The following is a 20012-nucleotide window of genomic DNA, read 5'->3' as shown; positions in this document are numbered from 1 at the left end:
GGGGCGGTTGGGGCCCCTGTCTGGCACTGCGAGCGGCCGCGCGCTTGGACTGGGTGTTGGGAAGAGTGCGGTGTCTTTGCCCACGTCCACCGGGTGAGGCCTAGACAGCGCCGGGGGTAGCCCGTCGGCCACCTGGGCCCAGCCGTGAGGGTGGGGGAGCCCTGGGAGCTTCTGTGCACTAGCAGGAACGCAGTCAGGGTGAGGGGCTGGCGCTCAAATCCTGCTCTGCCCTTTCCCAGCCTCGAGGCCCTGCTTCTCTGAGCTTCAGTTTCTTCTGTGGTGGGAGGATAATCCGGGTCAGGGCTGTTGTGAGGATTAGCACAACACCTGGCACTGGGTAAGTACTTAGTACAGGGCAGTCACATTAGTACTATTCCTGTTGTCACTGCCACGGTCCTCTCCTTAGGTGTTGCTTTGAGGGGGCCCAGAAAACAGGCAGCCTCACTCAGGTGGTTATCTCTGAGGACTGAGGGGTGGGGGCCCAAGGCTTCTTCCTGGAGAAGAAGGTAGGCGAGAGGACAGGCGGCGGCATCTCCGGTGCGCCATCCTCTGGCCCAAACGCACCTCGAGTACATAACCAGGTACTCCTCCCTCCGTCTCCCTGAGTCCAAGAGGGGGAAAGACTTTCTTCCCTCTGGCTTGACCTGCCTCTGGCCAGATCGTGGCTTATCTGAAGGCCTGAGAGGTGGGGGCGCCTAGCCCTACCCCAGCTTTCCAGTTCTTTCCGTTCCCTTCCTAGGGGTTCCTGAGACACACCAGGCCAGCCCCTGTGCAGAGATCTTACAGGGAATTTCCACAGCCGTCATTCCTGGTGAGCAGCTGAGGTGAGTGGAACCCTGGGATGGGCCTGTGGGTCCCGGGCACTGCCTTTCTGGGCAGCCAGAAGAAGTCCCAGGCTGGGAGTGAGTTGAGAGCTGGCCACCATGATGGATGAGTAGGTACCTGGGCCAGCCAGAAGGGACTTAAAGTGGCCAGAGGTAGGATGGGGAGGTAGAGCCCAGAAAGCTTGTGAGGTGAGTCCTGGCCCCAGGAGGAGAGCAGAGGAGCCTGAAGAATCGGAAACAGATCTCAAGAGGAAGAGGTCGCAGAGGGACAGAAGGGGAGAGAAAGAGAAGGTTTTGGCAGGGGTCCCTGGGTGGCTCAGTTGATTAAGCATCTGACTCTTGATTTTGGCTCAGGTCATGATCTCAGGGTTGTGAGATTGTTCCTTGCGGCGGGCTCTGCACTCAGCAGGGAGTCTGCTTGAGGTTCTCTCTCCCCCTCTCCCTCTCCCTCTGTCTCTCTCTCAAATAAATAAATACGTCTAAAAAAAAGGATTTCTAGACATCATGGTGAAAACATCTTCAGATGAGTGAGGACAAGCAGTGGAAATCTGACAGCATCCTGTTCTACAGTTTGAATGTCTCTAGTGATCTTTCTGAGGGGTGCACATAGTAATGGGAATAAAACCTGTTTATACATGAAAAAAAAAGCGGATTTGGAGGTAAGAGCACCTGAAGGGTCCAGTGTGCTGGGGACAAAGAGCCGCCGCTGAGTAGAAACAGGGAAGGACCAGCCGTATGTATCGGGTTGCACTGGTAATGGGCCTATGGAGGGTCCTGCAGGGGAGCTAGAGAGGAACAGGGGCCAATTGTAGACCAGGAGTGGGTGAAGGGGAGAGCGGGTGGGGGAGATACCCCAGGTGCGGTTCTGGGATTCATTTAATTTACCCAGAGTAAGGGGACCCTTCACAGGCTGACCTTTAACGGAGGAGATCGGGCCTAAGGGTGGGGGGCTCTCCAGGGCACCCACCCCCACACCACTCTTACACTCCATCCTTTGTCTCTTACTTCTTTCTGAGGCCGACTTACCACTGTCTCATTGGGAAATGGTTGGTAGGAGCACCCATCCCACTGCCTTGCAGAATAAGGAGGCCCAGAAGGCAGAGCCAAGGGAAGAAGTAATCATTGGGGTTGGCAATATGAGATCTGGCAGCCATGCCCCTCATCCCTTCCTGGGTCCTCTGTTCTTCAACACTGGTTCGGCTCTAGCTGGAAGATGGTGGGCCTGCCTTCCTACCCCTCAGGCCCCTCTGAGCAAAGGGGCAACTTGGCTGTGGGAGATGCAGAAAATAGGTCTCGCTCTCCTTTCCATTAGGGGTAATCAGTGCTCCATCTTCCCTCCAGAAGCGTTCTGTAAAGGAGAGAGGAGAATCTAGCATTTGTGATGGTCACCCTCCTTACTGTGGAGTGACCACCTCACCATCTAGAAACAGGGAAGTTACATAATTCAAGTACTGATCATTCTAGAACTTTTGGACCCCAGGATGCCAAAGGTAGATTTAAAAATCTGAACCAATAGACCCCTCTCCCAAACTGATATTAGCTTCTTTTTCTCCAGTTGGTCCAGGCACAATGTCCAGCAGATTTGAGGAGGTCACAAGAGTTGTGGTCCAAGAGGTGGATCCTGGAGGGAATGTGATTGCTGTCGGAAGCATCCTTGACGCTGACAGATTTCACTGCTATTCTCTGGTGAGGGGGAGGAGAAATTTCTGGGGACGCCAGTACCAGAGGATAGACCTCACCCCGGAGGACATACTGGAGAGAGGGGAGGGTGAAGGGCTGTTTGATAAACTGGGTTCTGGGCCCCAAGGTTAGCATGAGGGGGTAAGAAATGGCCAGCCAGGAGACTTTGCCCACTCCTGCTCTGCCCCGCTGTCACCACTCCATTGCCAGCAAGCGTGGCAGCCAGTCAACAGAGAACTTGCCTGTACTAGAACCTGTGCGCACATGTCCATGCCCCTCAGTTTAAGAAATGCACAAAAGATGTTAACTAACTGGAATTTAAATGAACTGGAAAAAATGCACCCAAAAAATGCACAAAAAGAAATGCATGGGGAGAAAGGAATGGTGGAGGGGAGTGGAAATTTATTTTTATTGGAAATTATTCCTAACTTGTCTTCCTTTCCCACGTTTCCGCTTTGTAAATAATTCACTCTTAAATTAGCTGAGGTCTTCTGGTGTGTTTATATGTTTATCATTTCGATGGATAAATAAACAGAGGCAGTTTGCTTAGTGGTTAAGGAAAGACACAGGCCTTAGAGCCGAGGGCCCCTGGTTTCTAAGCCTGGCTCTGCCTCCTGTCAGCTGGGTGACCCCTGGACAAGTTGCTTTCTCCCTCCAGGTCTGTTTCCTCCTGCGTCAACTTGAGAAGACTATTGCAAAAATCCAATGAGGTAAATTAGGTGAATCATTTGTCACAGTGGCTGTGCAGAAGGAGCATTCAGTCAAAGTTCAGCCCCATCCTTCTGCTGTGGGCTCTTACCCTTCCTTTCCCCGGAGATCATGACTGAGTGGGTGACCAGAACTCCCTAAGGGCTTGCAGAATTTATAGAGGAGTCTGTTCCATTCCCTTGCCTCCAAACTCAGTTTTTTTTTGGATTTCGGAAGCCCCAGGGTAAGTGCTGTTGAACCCTCACTGGGAGACTTATTTCAGTGTCTCACACCCGAGGGTGAGGACTTTCCTGGCTCAGACATCTCTGCGGCAGCCCTTTTGGATCTCACGAAGAGATGGAAAAGAACCTAAGGATTCCACCATACCTCTGAGAGCCCGTGCCCTGTGCGGTAACTGCCGCTATGTGACCAAGAGCAGGGCCCCGATTACTTGGGAGGCAGTGGGCCTTTCCACAAGTGGAGTTTCGTTAAGCAAGTGAGGGGCTTCAGGCAAATTTCACGGTTATGGTTATCGGGTATCCTTGTTCAAAGATGCTGAGTTAATTCTCTGAGAAGCAAATTGCCAAGAGGCAATTTACTAAAAGCTGGTTCTCAACAAAACAAAACAAAACAAAAAAACCCAAAACCGTTTGCTAAATGACCAGTTCAAGGAAAACAGAAAACAACAACAAAAACCCCTTTAAACTAGGATTCGGATGTTTTGCCATGATGGTGTTATTCTCCAGGGACAGGGGAAAGTGTTAAGTACAGAAAAAATCGATGAAGTCAGTTAAGTTCCTATAAGGGAAAGTCTGTCTGTTTGCATAAAAAATTCAGAGGCAAGGTTTCTTTTCTTTCCTTTTTTTTTTTTTTTTCAAAAAACAAAGCCATGAAATAAAAATCTCTTTAAAAAAAAAAAATTCACAGGCAGAGGTGAAACCAAACTTAAAAAAAAAGGTCCTTACAAATGAAAGATTATTTATTTTTTAACTATATGGTGCTGATGTATGGTTAAAGTGTGCATAGGTTTTTGGTTTGTTTTGTTTTCCTGTTAACTAAAGTCCACATACTTCACTCTGATTATCTTCGCTTACCTAAGATCCTTTTTCTGTTGCAAGATCTCATCCACATTACCTTTAGTTATCTTATCTCCTGAGGCTTCTCTTGGCTCTGACAATTTCTCTCCTTCTTTTTGATGACCTTGACAGTTTTGAGGAGTACTGGTCAGGCATATTGTAGAATGCGTGTCCACCTGAATTTGCTTGATGTTTCTTTCTCACGGCTAGACTGAGGCAGTGGGTTTTGGAGAGGGAGACCGTGGAGGTAAAGTGCCATTCTCACTGCGTCATAGCAAGGGGATGTGCCATCAACGTGACTTATCGCTGTTGGTGTTGACCTTGGTCACCTGGCATGGGGTGTTTATCAAGTTTTTCTCCTGTAAAGTTAGCCTTTTTCCCCCTTCCCCATACTATACTGTTTTTGTGCATAAGGTTTCATTTTTCTTTCCTCTTGGACAAAGTACGTGCAGTCTTGTACATTGCTCAAGAAACAAATGGGCCCCAGACGTTAGTGTCACACATAAAGGATGGATTTGAGGCACTATTTCCAGTTCTGTCACATTTCCACTAGTTCCAAAATGCATTTTTCTGTGGAGATCCAGCCCTGCTCACCCCCATTCCCCCAAGCTAGCAGGGGAAGGTCTTTCTCCTCCGTAGTTTCACATCTGGAAGGTCTGAGAAAAAGGCACTTGGCCTGGCAGGACCTCCACACAGGCTCCCCTAACCCCAGTGCAGCAGCCGACCTGGAAACCAGGCCCTTATGGAGGCGCATTGTCAGTCTGGGCAGAGTCCACACAGATGGGCGACTTTCCAGAATTGCTTGACTTTATACCTGCACGGGTTCGTACAAATGCCAGAGACTAGACTCTGCTTAGTTCTTATTTCCCAACTCCTAATTCTTTAGCTTTAGTTTTCCTTGTCTCATCTCAGCCTCATAAATAGTTAAATAGGACTAGCTCACACTTACTGAGCTTTTAGTATGTGTACAAGGCATTTCGCTAATCAGCCCTTGATTGCTTTGTTTTAATTTCCTCAAGTTCATGGGGAATGAACTTGTGTTTTATGTTTTATTTAATTTCCTCAAGTTCATGGGGAAACTGAGCCCCCCTGGGTGGCTCAGTGGGTTAAGCCTCTGCCTTTGGCTCAGGTTGTGATCTCAGGGTCATGGGATGGAGCCCTGCATCGCGCTCTCTGCTCAGCAGGGAGCCTGCTTCCCTCTCTCTCTCTGCCTGCCTCTCTGCCTACCTATGATCTCTGTCTGTCAAATAAATAAATAAAATCTTAAAAAAAATAGTTTTCTCAAGTTCAGGAAGAAGGTGGAAGAATGTGTTCAAACCCGGGATTGTGTGACCCCTTGATGACTCCTGGTGACTGCAGTGTTTCCTGGGAGCCGCAACTGGAGGGCCTCCTCAGAAGGGAAGGGGATTGTGGAGGGGAGCCCAGGGTGGGGCTGCTCTAGGGAGGCTTTTCTGGAGAGATCTTTCGTGTCAGCCTCAGCATGACCTTTACCCTTCTCTTTCCAGAGAACTCCAAAGGCTGAGTTCCAGGTTCTGGACGTGGTAGACTCAAAGGGAATGTTGACAGTGAAATTACCCAAAGAAATAACAATTGTAGGGGCCTTCCTGAGTTAAGATACTGGAGACCCGGATACCCTAACAATATCTGGATTCCCTTGAGCACAGGGGGGCTGGAGTTGGGCAGCATGGGGAGGGAGAGGGGGAATACCTGTTTTGGGGCACCAAGGGCATTTGAGGTGGAGGTGTCCTGGCTGGTGCAGCCCCTCACGCCCTACCCCCAACACCTCCCAGAGCCCGCTCCTAATTCAAGCCTGCCCTCTTCTTCCCCTTCAGAAAACCTCATTCTATCTGGATCAGCCTCCAGGAAACTTTCTGACACTCCCAACTCACTCGCATCCTGCCACCCTCCAGGGTGACTGATGCCTCTGACTTGAACCAAAACCTGCTGGTTTCATGAGGCCTCTCTCCTTTTTTCTCCTACCGAGTTGCCCAGATCCATGTTTTGTACAGCTTCACTCTGCCTTGTGGCCATACAAACCCCCTCCCTCAGTGGTAGGAACAGCTCGTGCGCTTGACCGGGCGGGACTGGCTTTATCAACCTCTCTGTGTTTATCCCCAGCGCACGGTAGGTGCTCAGTAAGACAGCAGAAATCAAAGCCCCCCTGCACAGAACGTTTCCTGCACAGAAAGTGCCAGCACCCCACCCCAGGCGCTGACCAAGTGCCACAGAGGTTCTGAAGGCTGAGGGCACTGTGCTTCCGAGGGACTTAAAGGGAATGGCCAGCCTTCCCCTGCAGCAGGGATTTTGTTGGTGTGGGTGTTTTCTTTCCTAGCTGAAGATGTCGGAAAGTGTGGAGCAGCTCAGTGGAGGAGACTCAACCTTGCTCCAGGGCTAGCCCTCCCCAGTGTGGTGAGGCCTTTTGTTTTCCCTTTTTAGTTCAAAAGTGAAAGGCTTATACTGAAATTTCACTGGTCCTTTGAACTACCCCCACTATCAAAGTGCTGCTGGGGAGGGGCGTTTAGAGTTTTTCTAAGGGAGCTCAGTTTCTTTCTAGAATGCTTGTTTCTAGAATGAGGCTCTGTGGGGTGTGTATATAGAATTGGGGGGAGGCTATTAGGTAGAGGGTGTTTAGCAGAGGCAAGGATGTAGGTCTTCCTGGAGGGTCTTTTGGTTGCAAGTTTGGATGAAGTTCCATCAAGCTATTTTTATAGCCTTAGGGGATCAAGGATGTTTTCTGGAGCCCAAGGCTGTGGACAATGTGGCCAGGTCCCAGGGACCAGTGTGAGGAATCGGAGCCCCATCTCAGAGAAGTGGGTGTTATGACCTAGGAAAATGCCTGTCTCATGGGAAGGGCCATGCTTTGGACTCAAACAGACTACAGTTTGAATTCCAACTTCGCACTTATTAGCTGTGTGGCCCTGGGCCATTCACAACCCGTCTCTAGACCTGTCTCAGTTTCCTTATGAGAAATGGGTGCAGTTCTGCCTGCATCATAGGACTGTGGTGAGGGGGCAATGAAAGGATGTGGGAAGTCTCTCCTGGTGCTGGCACACCGTAATCTTCCAGAGATGCCAGTGAGTTCCTTTCCCACTTCCCACCTCCTTGCCCCCACCGTGGGGAGAGTGAGTGAACTATGATGGGGTGCCATGTGGCTTGGTTTTCCAGCTCCAGAGACCCTCAGTCTCAAGTAGGAACCAGCTGATGGAGAAAGAGCGATGTCACTGGCAGGTGGGGCTCCTGGGATCCTGAGCTCTAGTCACCCCCTCCACTCCCTCCAGGAAGCAGATAAGACGACTACCTACTTTGTTGCAGTCAGTCCGGAAAAGGGGAGCAGACCTGTATCTGGTGACAGGAGACTCTGGAGATGGCAAGGAAGGAAACGGCAGTGTACACAGCAGAGCCGGAGGAACACAAGGTTAGGGTCCTGGGAGGCAGGGCCTATGAGAGAACCAAGACTTGGCCCACCGGCGGTAGGCCAGGGGGTGCCAGCCCAGACCCCCGGCTCTTCAGGTCTTCTTCCAGACTTCCCCGAGCAATCTCAACTGCTCCTTGGCCTTCTTAGGCCTTCTCTTCTCGCCCCAAGAGAGCGTGTGTGGCATTGTTAAGTCCCCACTGTTACTCTCCTGTGATGCCCTGTTTTCATTTGCTTCTCAGACTTTCTCACGGTTCATAATTACATGGGGATTTTTGCTTATTGTCTGCCTCCCTTTCTGAGAGACAGGAAGGCAGGAGCCACAGCGCCTGGAATAAAAAGGTCCTTAATAACCATTTATTGAATCAACAGTGGAAACAACATGAGTTTTGGGGTCAGGTGCGGGTTCATATTTCAGCTCTGCTCCTGTTCTAGCTGTGAAACGGGCTTACCTACTGGTCCTTTTTTTTTTTTTTTTTTAAGATTTTATTTATTTAACAGATAGAGATCACAAGTAGGCAGAGAGGCAGGCAGAGAGAGAGAGAGGAGGAAGCAGGCTCCCTGGCTGAGCAGGGAGCCCGATGTGGGGCTCCATCCCAGGACCCTGAGATCATGACCTGAGCCGAAGGCAGAGGCTTAACCCACTGAGCCACCCAGGCACCCCCCACCCCCTTTTTTTAAAAAAAGATTTTATTTATTTGACAGAGAGTGCAAGTGCCTGCCCTGTGCACTTGAGCAGGGGAAGGGACAGAGGGAAAGGGAGGAGCAGACTCCCAGCTGAGCAGGGGGCCCAACTGTGGGTGATCCCAAGACCCTGGGATCATGACCTGAGCCAAAGTCAGATCTCATCCCCCTGAGCCACCCAGGCGCCCCCACTGATCTGTTTTGATTTTTCGTTTTCTCATCTGTAAAAGTGGAATTGTTTGGGAGATCTAGCAAGATAACCTGCAAAGCATCCAAGGATTAATCAGTGCGAGCTCTTTTTTTCTAACACCAAAGGTCAGTGACCAACCCCCTAAAGGGGGTCCTGGGCTGTCAGCAAAGCAGCTTGTCTTCCTCAACATGGGGAGAATGAGTAAGCAAGACATGGTGGGGGCAGGGTAGGTGAGGATAGGTTCAGCTAGGCTCTGCCTTAGCCTAGAGGGGCCCTGGTGAGCTTGAAGGTGGGGGGGGGGGGGGAGTACCAGGAAGGGGGAGGGTTCAGGGCTGGGTAGGAGGACTGAGGCTTCTTGCTTAGATACCCAGGATTTGCCCCACCATAACCCTAATCCTTCCCTAGCTAGAGGTGTTAATGCCTATCTCTTTCTGAGTTTGTTTGTTTTCATTTTTTGTTTTGGTGAGGGTGTGAGGACTGGGGAGAGACATGAAAGAGGAACTTACAGAGAGAAAGAACTTGTCTTTCTGAGAACTGACTCTCTCTGGCACTAGTTTAGATATTTGTTTCTTGGGCAACACAAAATCCTTTCCAGAAGGTGAGTGACTTCAAGGCCTTCTGTTCATCATTCCAGAATGGGCAAGGATACTATTTTTAAAAAGAGGATAACAAATGGCCCGGAATGATACAGTTCTTAGGGTTGAGCATGGAATAGGGTGCACCCAGGGGTGGGAACCATAGTATGGGCGGGGAAAAAACCCCTGCGACTTGGAGAAGCAAGTTGGATTGCATGTTGGCTTGGGGTTTCCAGGCTCTGACAACTTTGACTTGGTTTGTGTAGGTCAGTATGCTGGGTCCTGGGGTCCCAGCCCTTACTGAAGGCTGAGAGGCCCGGGAAGCACAATTGAAGTCCAGTTCTCACATAGCTCTGGCTGTGAAGAGACCATTGGAACTGGGAGTCAGAGAGATTCAGGGTCTCTCTGGATGGCTCTGGCTCTGCCACTCACGCTCTGTAACCTCCTCAGCCTTGGTTATCCTGACTTTCACACAAGTGGGTTAGACTAGATGATTCCTGTGATTCGGAATGTGGCTTCCTCGGGAATTTCAGAGTCTTCCCCTGGATCCCAAAAGAGCTGTACTGCCTAAGAGGCCTTCAGTAGGGGTTGAGGGAGGTCTAGATATGGTAGAAAATTCAAGAAACTCCCAGAAGCTGCAGCATGCACTTTGAATGGCAAGGACTAAATAAGTTTTGATTTCCTGGAGATGGAGAAGAATTTGGGGTTGGTACTAGACTGGGGGTGAGCTGGGAAGATGGAGGTGGGGTTAGCAGATGGCAGTGATGGTGGGTGTCTAGGAAGAAGGATGCTTTTACTTTAACAGGAAAATATTAGAAGAAGGAAAGAGAATAGTGGTCTCATGAAGAATGGGGCCTTGGTGATAATGGAATTTGTTGGCTGGGTAGGTCGAGGTTTTTTTTGTTTGTTTTTTGTTTTAAAGATTTTTATTTATTTATTTGAGAGAGAGGGAGACAGAACACAAACAGGGGAGCAGAGGCAGAGGGAGAAGCAGACTCTGTACTGAGCAGGGAGCCTGATGCAGGGCTGGAGATCATGACCTGAGCCAAAGGCAGCTGCTTAACTGCCTGAGCCACCCAGGTGCCCCAAGGATAAGTAGAGCTCTTAATTGCTGTCTCTACAGGGAAGTCCTTGAGTTCAGAGGATTTCAGAAACGTGAAGGAGGAGGACATGGTGACGGACCTCTAGGATCTGACTGAGAAGGAACAAAAAGATGTGCTAAACTGCCTCAGAGGGCCATTGCCCCTCTACTCGAGTGGGACTGGTTCTCATCTCCCCCATTTCCTGGCCCTAGGCGTTGGAGGTCCTGATCTCTGGTGACCTACAGATGGAGGGTCTAGCAGGTCTTCTCATGAGTAGCTTTTTTAATGCTGCTGGGTTCTTGGTAAAGGCACATACGGAATCCATTCTGGATATCTTGGATGCTGTGATTAGTGAGGAGGGATGTGGCTGTATGCTGATGGAGGAATTGCCGAGCAGAGGGGTCTGTGGGGATTCAAATCCTAGGAGGAAGGGGGCATACATTGCCTTTTACATTTTGTGCAGGATAGACGCTCACATTTTAGAACCTTGCCATTTTCCCCAGGCCAGGGATTGGGGGTACCTACTCTACCTCCTGGCACAGTCTGACCTCCTGCAGGCTACGAGGGGAGCAGGAGTCACAGCAAGAGCGCATTTGGAATAGCGCTCATCTGTCACTGCCAGGGGCCCTCTGGAACCTCCTTCTGATGCTTGTCCCGAGGCTGATGAGACACTGAAGCCTTGTCCCACTGTGTGCTTGTCCTCTCTGCCAGCCACCCTCTTCACCTTCTTTTTTGCCTCCAGAGCTGTCTGAGGAGCAGCATCATGTGGCTGAGGCTCTAGAGAGGGGGACCCTGCCCCTGTTGAAGGACCAGGTAAGACAGCCTGGGCTGAGGGCCAGGGCCAGTAGAAGTGAATACCTGCGCTCTCAAGGGACTCAGAAGACCCAGGTACAGTCTTTCCTACTTGATAGTTCTCTGTTAATTTGCATCTATTCAGCTGGTCTGTGGCAATTCCCTGGAACACTTGGTTTCCAAGACAACTTGGGGTGGGCTTTTTAGACTCTGTTGCTAGTCTATGGGCAGGGGGCGGGGCGAGGGGGCGCGCAGCAAACTGTTGTCCCAGGATGGCAGTGTCAACACTGATGAGCAGTGCCTGTCACTATGTTGAGAGAACATGAGACTCTCCAGGATCTGCAGGAAAAAGTGGCATAATGGATTACTACATCTGCCGGGGCCCAGGATTAAGAAGTGTGGCCAAGTATTTGCCATTTCTAGTATGATTCCTTGTTCCTAGCTTTGCAGTCTGGTGTGTTTCTTTCCAGGTAGAATCTGTCCTGGAGCAGAACTGAAGTGAGCAGCTCTGTGATGTGGGCTGGGACCGTGACACATGACTTCTCTGTGCCCTCTGTGTTGCTCTCTCCCTCCTGCTGCAGCTGGGTGAGAAACCAAACTCTGTGCCTTCCTAACTGTATATTAGCCCTTAAACCATTCTCCTCACAAGCCTCTTGGGGGCTCCCCTCCCAGACCATCCCCGTCCCCCACCCCCACCCCCACCCCCAGTCACTGGAATGCTGTCTTTATAACAAACAGCCAACGATTCTTCAATACATCACGTTCCCTACATGAGAATGTCCAAAAATCAGCCTGGATTGTATGCATGAGCTTCTGACTAAAAGTGGCAGATTGGTCATATTAATTTTCTCTCCCTCTTGAAACCTCACTAAATAAAGTAAAGCAATAGAAAAGATGTAAACCCACGATGATAAAGAGAATGAGGCAGCAGATAAGAGATTCTGACACATCTTTGGAAACTAGAAGGCAATTAAAGGCATTCAAGCAAGGAGGTGTGGGCCTGAGAGGAGCAGGAGTGTGGGAGGAGACTGCTGTTCCCTCATTATGAACCTTTTATCTTTAATATTTTTTAAGACAAGGTAATTAAAAGTAAAAGAAATATATGCTTGTTGTAAAGTATTTCAAATATTGTTCACGGTCAAACGTGATCTCCCCTTCTTCTAATATAACCACTGCTGACATTTTTGGGCTACGTTAACAGTCTTTCTGTGAACCAGTGTCTGCAATGGTAATTTAAACACGAAGCTAGGATGATTAAACAAATTTGATTTCTATCTTTGGTACTTGAGTTGTTTTTTCTTTTAGACTGGTAAAAATATTATATGCAACAGGAATTCTCATAAATGCTGTTGGGAGTGAACTGCTTTAGCGAATTGTTTGACGGTGTCTACTAAAGCTAAACACATGCCCGCGAGCCGGCCCCCTCACATGCCTGCGAGCTGGACCCTCCACTTCCTAGGCACATACCAAAGAGGAAGGAGTGTGTGTCTTCGCCTGAAGACACGCATATACAAAAACATGAGCGTAAGAGCTCCAAGCTGAACACTACTCAAATGTCTGGTGACTGTAGGATGGATACATATATTGTGGCATATTTATGCAAGAAGAGAGAGCAAATTACTGCTACACATAACAGTATAGATGACTTTCACAGACATAGTGCTGAGCAAATAACTCTAGACACAAAAGAACATGTTTGAGTTCTCTGAGATGACAAAATAGAATTAGATGTGCAAACGTCATAGTAACGGAAGCATCTGTGAAGAATAAAGGGAGAGGGAGGAGGAATGGCAAGCCTTCGACGAAGGTCGAAGACCTAAGAAAGGAGAGAAGGAGGGAAGGATTGAGTAAGAAGAGTCTCGGACTGCCGGCAGTTCTGAGAGTCTCTCTGCTCAGCCCCGAGTCCCCATCAGGCAGGACTGGCCAGGCTCTAATATCCACCCCAAGCTCAGCCTTTGGCTGGAAGTAGCCCAGGGAAGCCTGGTTTCAGGAGGGAGATGTACAAGGGAGCAGACAGAGCTTCTTAGTCAGCTATGCTTCCTGCAGCAGGTTCTCCTAAAGAAAATCCTCCCTGGCTACCACAGTACTGTATGATCCCATTTTTATGAGGCTCAAGAGCAGGGAAAAACTAAGCAATGGTGGTAGAACTCAAAATAGTGGTTATCTTAGTGGAATAGTCTTAACTGAGAAGAGGCATGAGGGAATCTTCTAGGGTGTTGGAAATATATAAAGATCCGTTGTGCTAACATTTATGATCAGTATACTACACTATATTTTACATCAATTAAAAAAAAGTACAAAAAAAGTACATAGTATATAATTCCATGTAAATGAAGTGAAAACCGAGCAAAACTAAATGATAGTGGTAGAAGTCAGAATAGTGGGAAGCATTGGCTTGGAAGGGGCACGAGGGAATCTTCTGGGGCATTGGAAATACTTTATGATTTGATCAGGATAGTGGTTATGTGGATGTTTACATGTATATAAATCTAATAAGACATACATTTAAGATCTGGGCACTTTAAGTTTGTTTTTAACTTCATCTTACTGCAAGTTTTTTTTTTTAACCTCAATAAAAAATTTGATTTAAAAACATTGATTACACATGAAAACATACTTGAACAAAAAATAATGTAAAAAATTAAAAATTTCCTATCAAATCCCTTTACCCTTTGACACAGTCCCACTTTCTTTAGATAGTCACTAAACTTTAGTTTTTGTTATTATTTAGTTTTAGTTTTTGTTATTATTACAACTAAAAATAATATTCTTTTTTTTTAAAGACTTTATTTATTTATTTGCCAGAGAGAGAGAGAGTGAGCGAGTGAGCGAGCACAGGTAGGCAGAGTGGCAGCAGAGGGAGAAGCAGGCTCCCTGCTGAGCAAGGAGCCCGATGTGGGACTCGATCTCAGGATGCTGTGATCATGACCTGAGCCGAAGGCAGCCGCTTAACAACTGAGCCATTCGGGCTTCCCTAAAAATGATATTCTTATATTTGTTCTTGAGTTATTAATTTTATTTATTTATTTATTTATAATTTAAAAAATTTTTGAAACATATAATGTATTATTAGCCCCAGCGGTACAGGTCTGTGAATCACCAGGTTTACAGACTTCACGGCACTCACCATAACACATACCCTCCCCAATGTCTATAAACCCACCATCCTCCCCCCCGCCACTCCCCACAACCCCCAGGTTGTTTTGTGAGATTAAGAGTCTCTTATGGTTTGTCTTCCTCCTGATCCCATCTTGTTTCATTTATTCTTTTCCTACCCCCCAAACCCCGCACGTTGTATCTCCACTTCCTCATATCAGGGAGATCATATGATATTTGTCTTTCTCCGATTGACTTATTTTGCTCAGCATAATACCCTCTAGTTCCATCCACGTTGCCGCAAATGGCAAGATTTCATTTCTTTTGATGGTTGCATAGTATTCTATTGTATATATATATACCACATCTTCTTTATCCGTTCATCTGTTGATGGACATCTAGGTTCTTTCCATAGTTTGGCTATTGTGGACACTGCTGCTATAAACATTCGGGTGCATGTGCCCCTTCGGATCACTACGTTTGTATCTTTAGGGTAAATACCCAGTAGTGCAATTGCTGGGTCGCAGGGTAGCTCTATTTTCAGCTTTTTGAGGAACCTCCATGCTGTTTTCCAGAGTGGTTGCACCAGCTTGCATTCCCATCAACAGCATCCTTGCCAGCATCTGTCATTTCCTGACTTGTTAATTTTAGCCATTCTGACTGGTGTGAGGTGGTATCTCATTGTGGTTTTGATTTGTATTTCCCTGATGCTGAGTGATGTGGAGCACTTTTTCATGTGTCTGTTGGCCATCTGGATGTCTTTTTTGCAGAAATGTCCTCTGCCCATTTCTTGATTGGATTATTTGTTCTTTGGGTGTTGAGTTTGCTAAGCTCTTTATAGATTTTGGATACTAGCCCTTTATCTGATATGTCGTTTGCAAATATCTTCTCCCATTCTGCCAGTTGTCTTTTGGTTTTGTTAACTGTCTCCTTGAGTTATTAATTTTATTTTATTTTTTTTAAGATTTTATTTATTTATTAGAGAGAGAGAGTGAGCACAGGCAGACAGAGCAGCAGGCAGAGTCAGAAGGCAAAGCAGGCTCCCTGCCGAGCAAGGAGCCCGATATGGGACCGGATCCCAGGATGCTGGGATCATGACCTGAGCCGAAGGCAGCTGCTTAACCAACTGAGCCACCCAGGCTTCCCCTTGAGTTATTAATTTTAGATGGTATTTATTGAAGAAGAATATTGGGAAGAACAGACATTGAACAAGAAGTACAAAATAGGAAGAATGTTATTTTAAAAATGCAGGGTACTAATGGAAGTGTTTACTGAAAGACAATAGGATGATCTCCTCTTAACTCTGACATTGTCCCCTTCCTGCTTCCTTAAATTCTGATTCCAGCTACACCAAACTGTTGGCCTTCTATGGGAACATCTACTTGTTCAATGACATATTTGCTTGCTTATTTATTTATTTATCTATATTTTTGAAAAAAAATTGTAAGTTATTTATTTATTTAAGTAATCCCTATGCCCAATGTGGGGCTGAAAGCCATGACCCCGAGATCAAGAGTTGCATGCTCTTCTGACAGCCAGCCAGGTGTCCTCACATTTCCCCATCTTATCCATCCTTTAAGCTACAGTTCAAATATCTCTTCTTCAGTAGTTACCCCATTACTGAAAGAATTGGGTTACTTCTGTATGGCCCATAACACGTTGAATACATCTCTACTATGGCATTCATCATTATTGGACTGAAATTATTAGGACAGATGTCTGTTTCACTAATGTGAATGTTTTTGGAGAACAGGGTTTAAATCTAACTTTTCTTTGCTAGGGTTCTCTAAACAATTTTCTTCAGAAGTACCCTTGAGTTGGGGGAAGTTTGGGAGACATATCCAGAATTTTATGAGGCTGGCTCAACTTCAGAACCACCAGTTGCCACTAAAAATTTTTATTCTGTCCTCGCAGAGTCTCAGCAAGGGACTACTTATCTAAGGGAGATTAAACTGACCCAGAAACTTGAGGTTCATGTTTAATCTGCTGATTTTCCTTAACTCACATTCCTGATTCCAGTATGAAGTTCAATACATTAGGGGCGGGACACCTGGGTGACTCAGTGGGTTAAAGCCTCTGCCTTTGGCTCAGGTCATGATCTCAGGGTCCTGGGATGGAGCCCCGCATTGGGCTCTCTGCTCAGCAGGGAGCCTGCTTCCTCCTCTCTCTGCCTGCTTCTCAGCCTACTTGTGATCTCTGTCTGTCAAATAAATAAATAAAATCTTAAAAAAATTTTCAATACATTAACTGCCTATGTCTGTAAGGAATTTCCTGTTCTAGCAACTGAAACTGTGATAGAGATGGCTTTGAAGGGTGGGGGCAGTTGGGATAGTCATTATTTGAGCTGGGAGAGATGTGGGAGATTCCACCAACTGTTACTCATTCTTCAGAACTCTTAGCTCCAGCAATACCAATTGTGATAGTTTCTATATCTCTCCAGGCTGAGTTAGAGACTTCTAAACACACTGTGCTTACACTTTTGGGAAGGAAACCCTTTTGGAGAAATGCTAGTTAAGCCAGCTTAACTATGCTGGCTTATCCTATGGAGTTGGATATCTTAGATAAAGGGGAAAACTACTTTGTAGGAGACAAATCAAAATATTTATTGATTTTGTCCCTAAAATGGAGATGAGGGACAGTGAAAGGAGAGAGGAGGAGGGAGAGAAGCACAAGCAAGATAGAGGCTGCAACTATGTGAGGTAGTAATAACTTCTAGATATGAAATAGGAGAAGAACATTCAAGAATGGTGATACCAAACTTGTTTCTGGAGAACAGGGTTTAAATCCAGCTAGATTATTTGCTTTAGCTCTCCCATGCAAAACAATTTAAAATGCTGGATAATTTATCTTTTTAAAGTTTTATTTGTTTAAGTAATCTTTACACCCACCATGGGGTTCAAACTCATGACCCCATGATCAAGAGTTGCATGCTCTTCTGCCTGAGCCAGCCAGGTGCCCTTGAATAAGATCATTTAATACCATCTTTAATACCATAATAAGCATCTAATTGCTGACGAGAATCTCAAGCCAAAACGTAAGTAAAAAGGAGACCCAGAGAGGTAAGTGAAGTATTAGAACCCTAATATAATTTTGCCCATATGAAAGAGACCGAGACTTGCAAATCCAGGCAAGCTGGGGCTTTAGTTTGGCTAGCCTTGTGGATTGATTAATCCAGAAGCCAAGGCCAGGGACCCACTCAGGTGGAAAATCTAATTAAAGGCGATCTTTCCCAGATTAAACTGGAATCTTAAGGGGCTATATCATTGAGATAAGTGAATCAGAGTAAGGAAACCCATACTCTTGCCTCACCGGCATGGAATAAAGAGAAGACTCTTGGTACTGAGTGAAGAAGAGGTTGAAAGAAAGGAAGGAAGAATGGAAGGAAGGAAGGATGAAAGAAAGAAAGAAAAAGAAAGGGAGAGAGAAAGAAAGAAAAAGAAAGAAAATGTCTGAAATATTATGGCCAGAGACTTGTGTTTTCAGAGAACACAACCTGAATTTGCATCAGCTGGGTATTTCAGAGAATCTCAAATTGCAAACTTAGTTTGCAAGAGTCCAGGATTGGTTGTGTCCCTAGATGTCAGTCAAAATTAAACACAAATCTTTTCTGGAAGAAGTCATCTTCATTTCTACAAAGAATTTTTTAAGGACAATGAGGAGTTCCCAGTAAAAAATACCAAAGCATATAAGGAAATGATGAGAATAAGCAGAACAACAAACGGCAGAAAGAGGCTTATAAAGATATTATTGGAATTATTAGACTAGATTACAAATATATGCTCAATACATTTAAAGAAATTTTAAAATGAGCTTCATAATACCAATGGCAAGAAGAAACCATTAAAAAGTCACCTATCATGTTTGTAAAAGAACTAAATATAACTTTTAGAAATGAGAAATTTGATCCTACATTAAAAACATAATAGGTAAAAGAATATATTGGATGTAACTGAGGAGAGAGTGAAATTGAAATCAGAAAAAAATACTCAAAATATAGAGAGACAAAAGATGGAAAATATGGAGTGATGTTAAAAGACATGGAGGATAGCACACTAGGTATTAAATATGTTAAATCACAGTTCCAAAAGAGGAAGAAAATGAGATTAAGGTGAGGACAATATTTGAAGAGTTAATGATTAAGAATTTTTAAAAAATGTTTTATTTATTTATTTGACACAGAGAGATATTACAAGTACGCAGAGCAGCATACAGAGAGAGAGTGAGGGGGAAGCAGGCTCCCTGCTGAGCAGAGATCCTGATTCGGGGCTCGATTCCAGGACTCTGGGATCATGACCTGAGCTGAAGGCAGAGGCTTAACCCACTGAGCCACCCAGGCGCCCCAATGATAAAGAATTTTGCAGAACTAATCAAAGATACCAAGCCACAGATTCAAGAAGCTCAGTGAATAACAGCAGGATCCATAAAAGGAAATCCACATCTAGACAAATCATAGTAAAACTGCAGAACAGCAGCAAAGATAAAATGTTAAAAACAGCCAGAGAAAAAGATAATTTACTTTCAAAGGAGTTATAGTTTAACTAAAACTGACTTTAATGGAATTCATTTGATGATAAAGTTATATCTAACGTGTTGAAATAACTGTCAACCTAAAATTTTATACTAGCAAAACTATCTTTTTAGAATGAAGGTAATAGGGGCATCTGGGTGGCTCAGTCAGTTAAGCTTCTGCCTTCTGCTTGGGTGATGATCCTGGGGTCCTGGGATTGAGCCCCACATAGGACTCCCTGCTCTGCAGGGATCCTGCTCCTCTCTCTCCCTCTGCCTGCTGCTTCCCCTGTTTGTGCTCTCTCTCTATCAAATAAATAAATAGAATCCTTTAAAAAAAAAAAAAAGAATGAAGGTTAAAAAAAAGTTATTTTTAGACAAGCAAAAATTGGAAGAATTTTCCACCAGTAGGTTCTCACTAAAGTAAATTCTTGCAAAAGGAAAGAAACCCCAGATGAAAGGTCTGAGGAGTAATTAAGAAGTACAATGAAATAACGAAGAATAATTATAGAAAACCTGGTAAATATATGGTTAAATCCAAATGAACAGTAATTGTGGGACACCTGGCTGGCTTAGTCAAGGGACCTTGTGACTCTTGATCTTAGGGTCATGAGTTCAAGCCCCATGTGGGCTGTAGAGATTACTTAAAAATAAATGAACAGTAATTGTATAGAAAAATAATTTTAAAATACTAATAGTATCTTGTGGGGTTAAATAACAGTAACATAATATAATATAATGAATTTATTAAAAGTTTCTATTAAAATGTTATATTTTATCTGGGAAGAAGAGAAAGATATTGTTTAATTTTGGACTTTGATCATTTAGTATGTGTGCTATAATTTTAAGATAACCATTAATAAAATAGAAAAAAACCAATGGAGGGAAAAAAGGTGTAATAATAAAAAACCTATCAACAGAAATACAAGAAATGAATGAAAGAGAAACCTAGAACAGGTGAAACAAATAAAAAACCCAAAAGAAAATATGGAATGAAATCCAATGTATTGGAAACTACATTCCATATACATGGGCTAAATGAACCAGTAAAAATGCCAATATTGTCAGAATGGATAAATTTTATCTATTTGATGTTTATGAGACATCTAAAACATAAGGATATAAAACATTAAAAATAAAAGGACAGAAATATACTGGATATGTAAATACTAGCCAAAGGGAAATGGGTGAGTCTATATTAATATTAGACAAAATAAATTTAAGGCATAAAACATTATTAGTGGCAAGGAAGGTCACTTCATAATGATAAAAGTTTCAATTTACCAGGAAGATATAACAATTTTGAATTGCTATACACATAATAATAGGCCTTAAAATAGAGAAGGCAAACACTGACAGATCAGAAGACAAAGTAGTCAAATACACAATCACTTCCCCTTAGTAACTG

At 45.2% G+C, this 20012-nt stretch overlaps 1 protein-coding gene across 1 annotated transcript; it reads left to right on the top strand.

Annotated features, from left to right (window-relative positions):
• The first annotated feature begins 633 nt into the window (after positions 1–633).
• GSDMB (gasdermin B) lies at positions 634–11898 on the top strand. Its single transcript, XM_045986253.1, is given in 8 exon segments — positions 634–824; positions 2380–2510; positions 5773–5875; positions 9113–9151; positions 10252–10353; positions 10385–10561; positions 10953–11023; positions 11473–11898. Coding segments are annotated over 7 exon segments (753 nt in total). The 5' UTR covers positions 634–824; positions 2380–2393; the 3' UTR covers positions 11617–11898.
• The last annotated feature ends 8114 nt before the right edge of the window (positions 11899–20012 follow it).

This window comes from Meles meles, chromosome 18, assembly GCF_922984935.1.
Source record: "Meles meles chromosome 18, mMelMel3.1 paternal haplotype, whole genome shotgun sequence".
NCBI classification, from domain to species: Eukaryota; Metazoa; Chordata; class Mammalia; order Carnivora; family Mustelidae; genus Meles; species Meles meles.
Note: the sequence above shows the minus strand (reverse complement) of the source record. Positions and strands in the feature narration are given on the sequence as shown.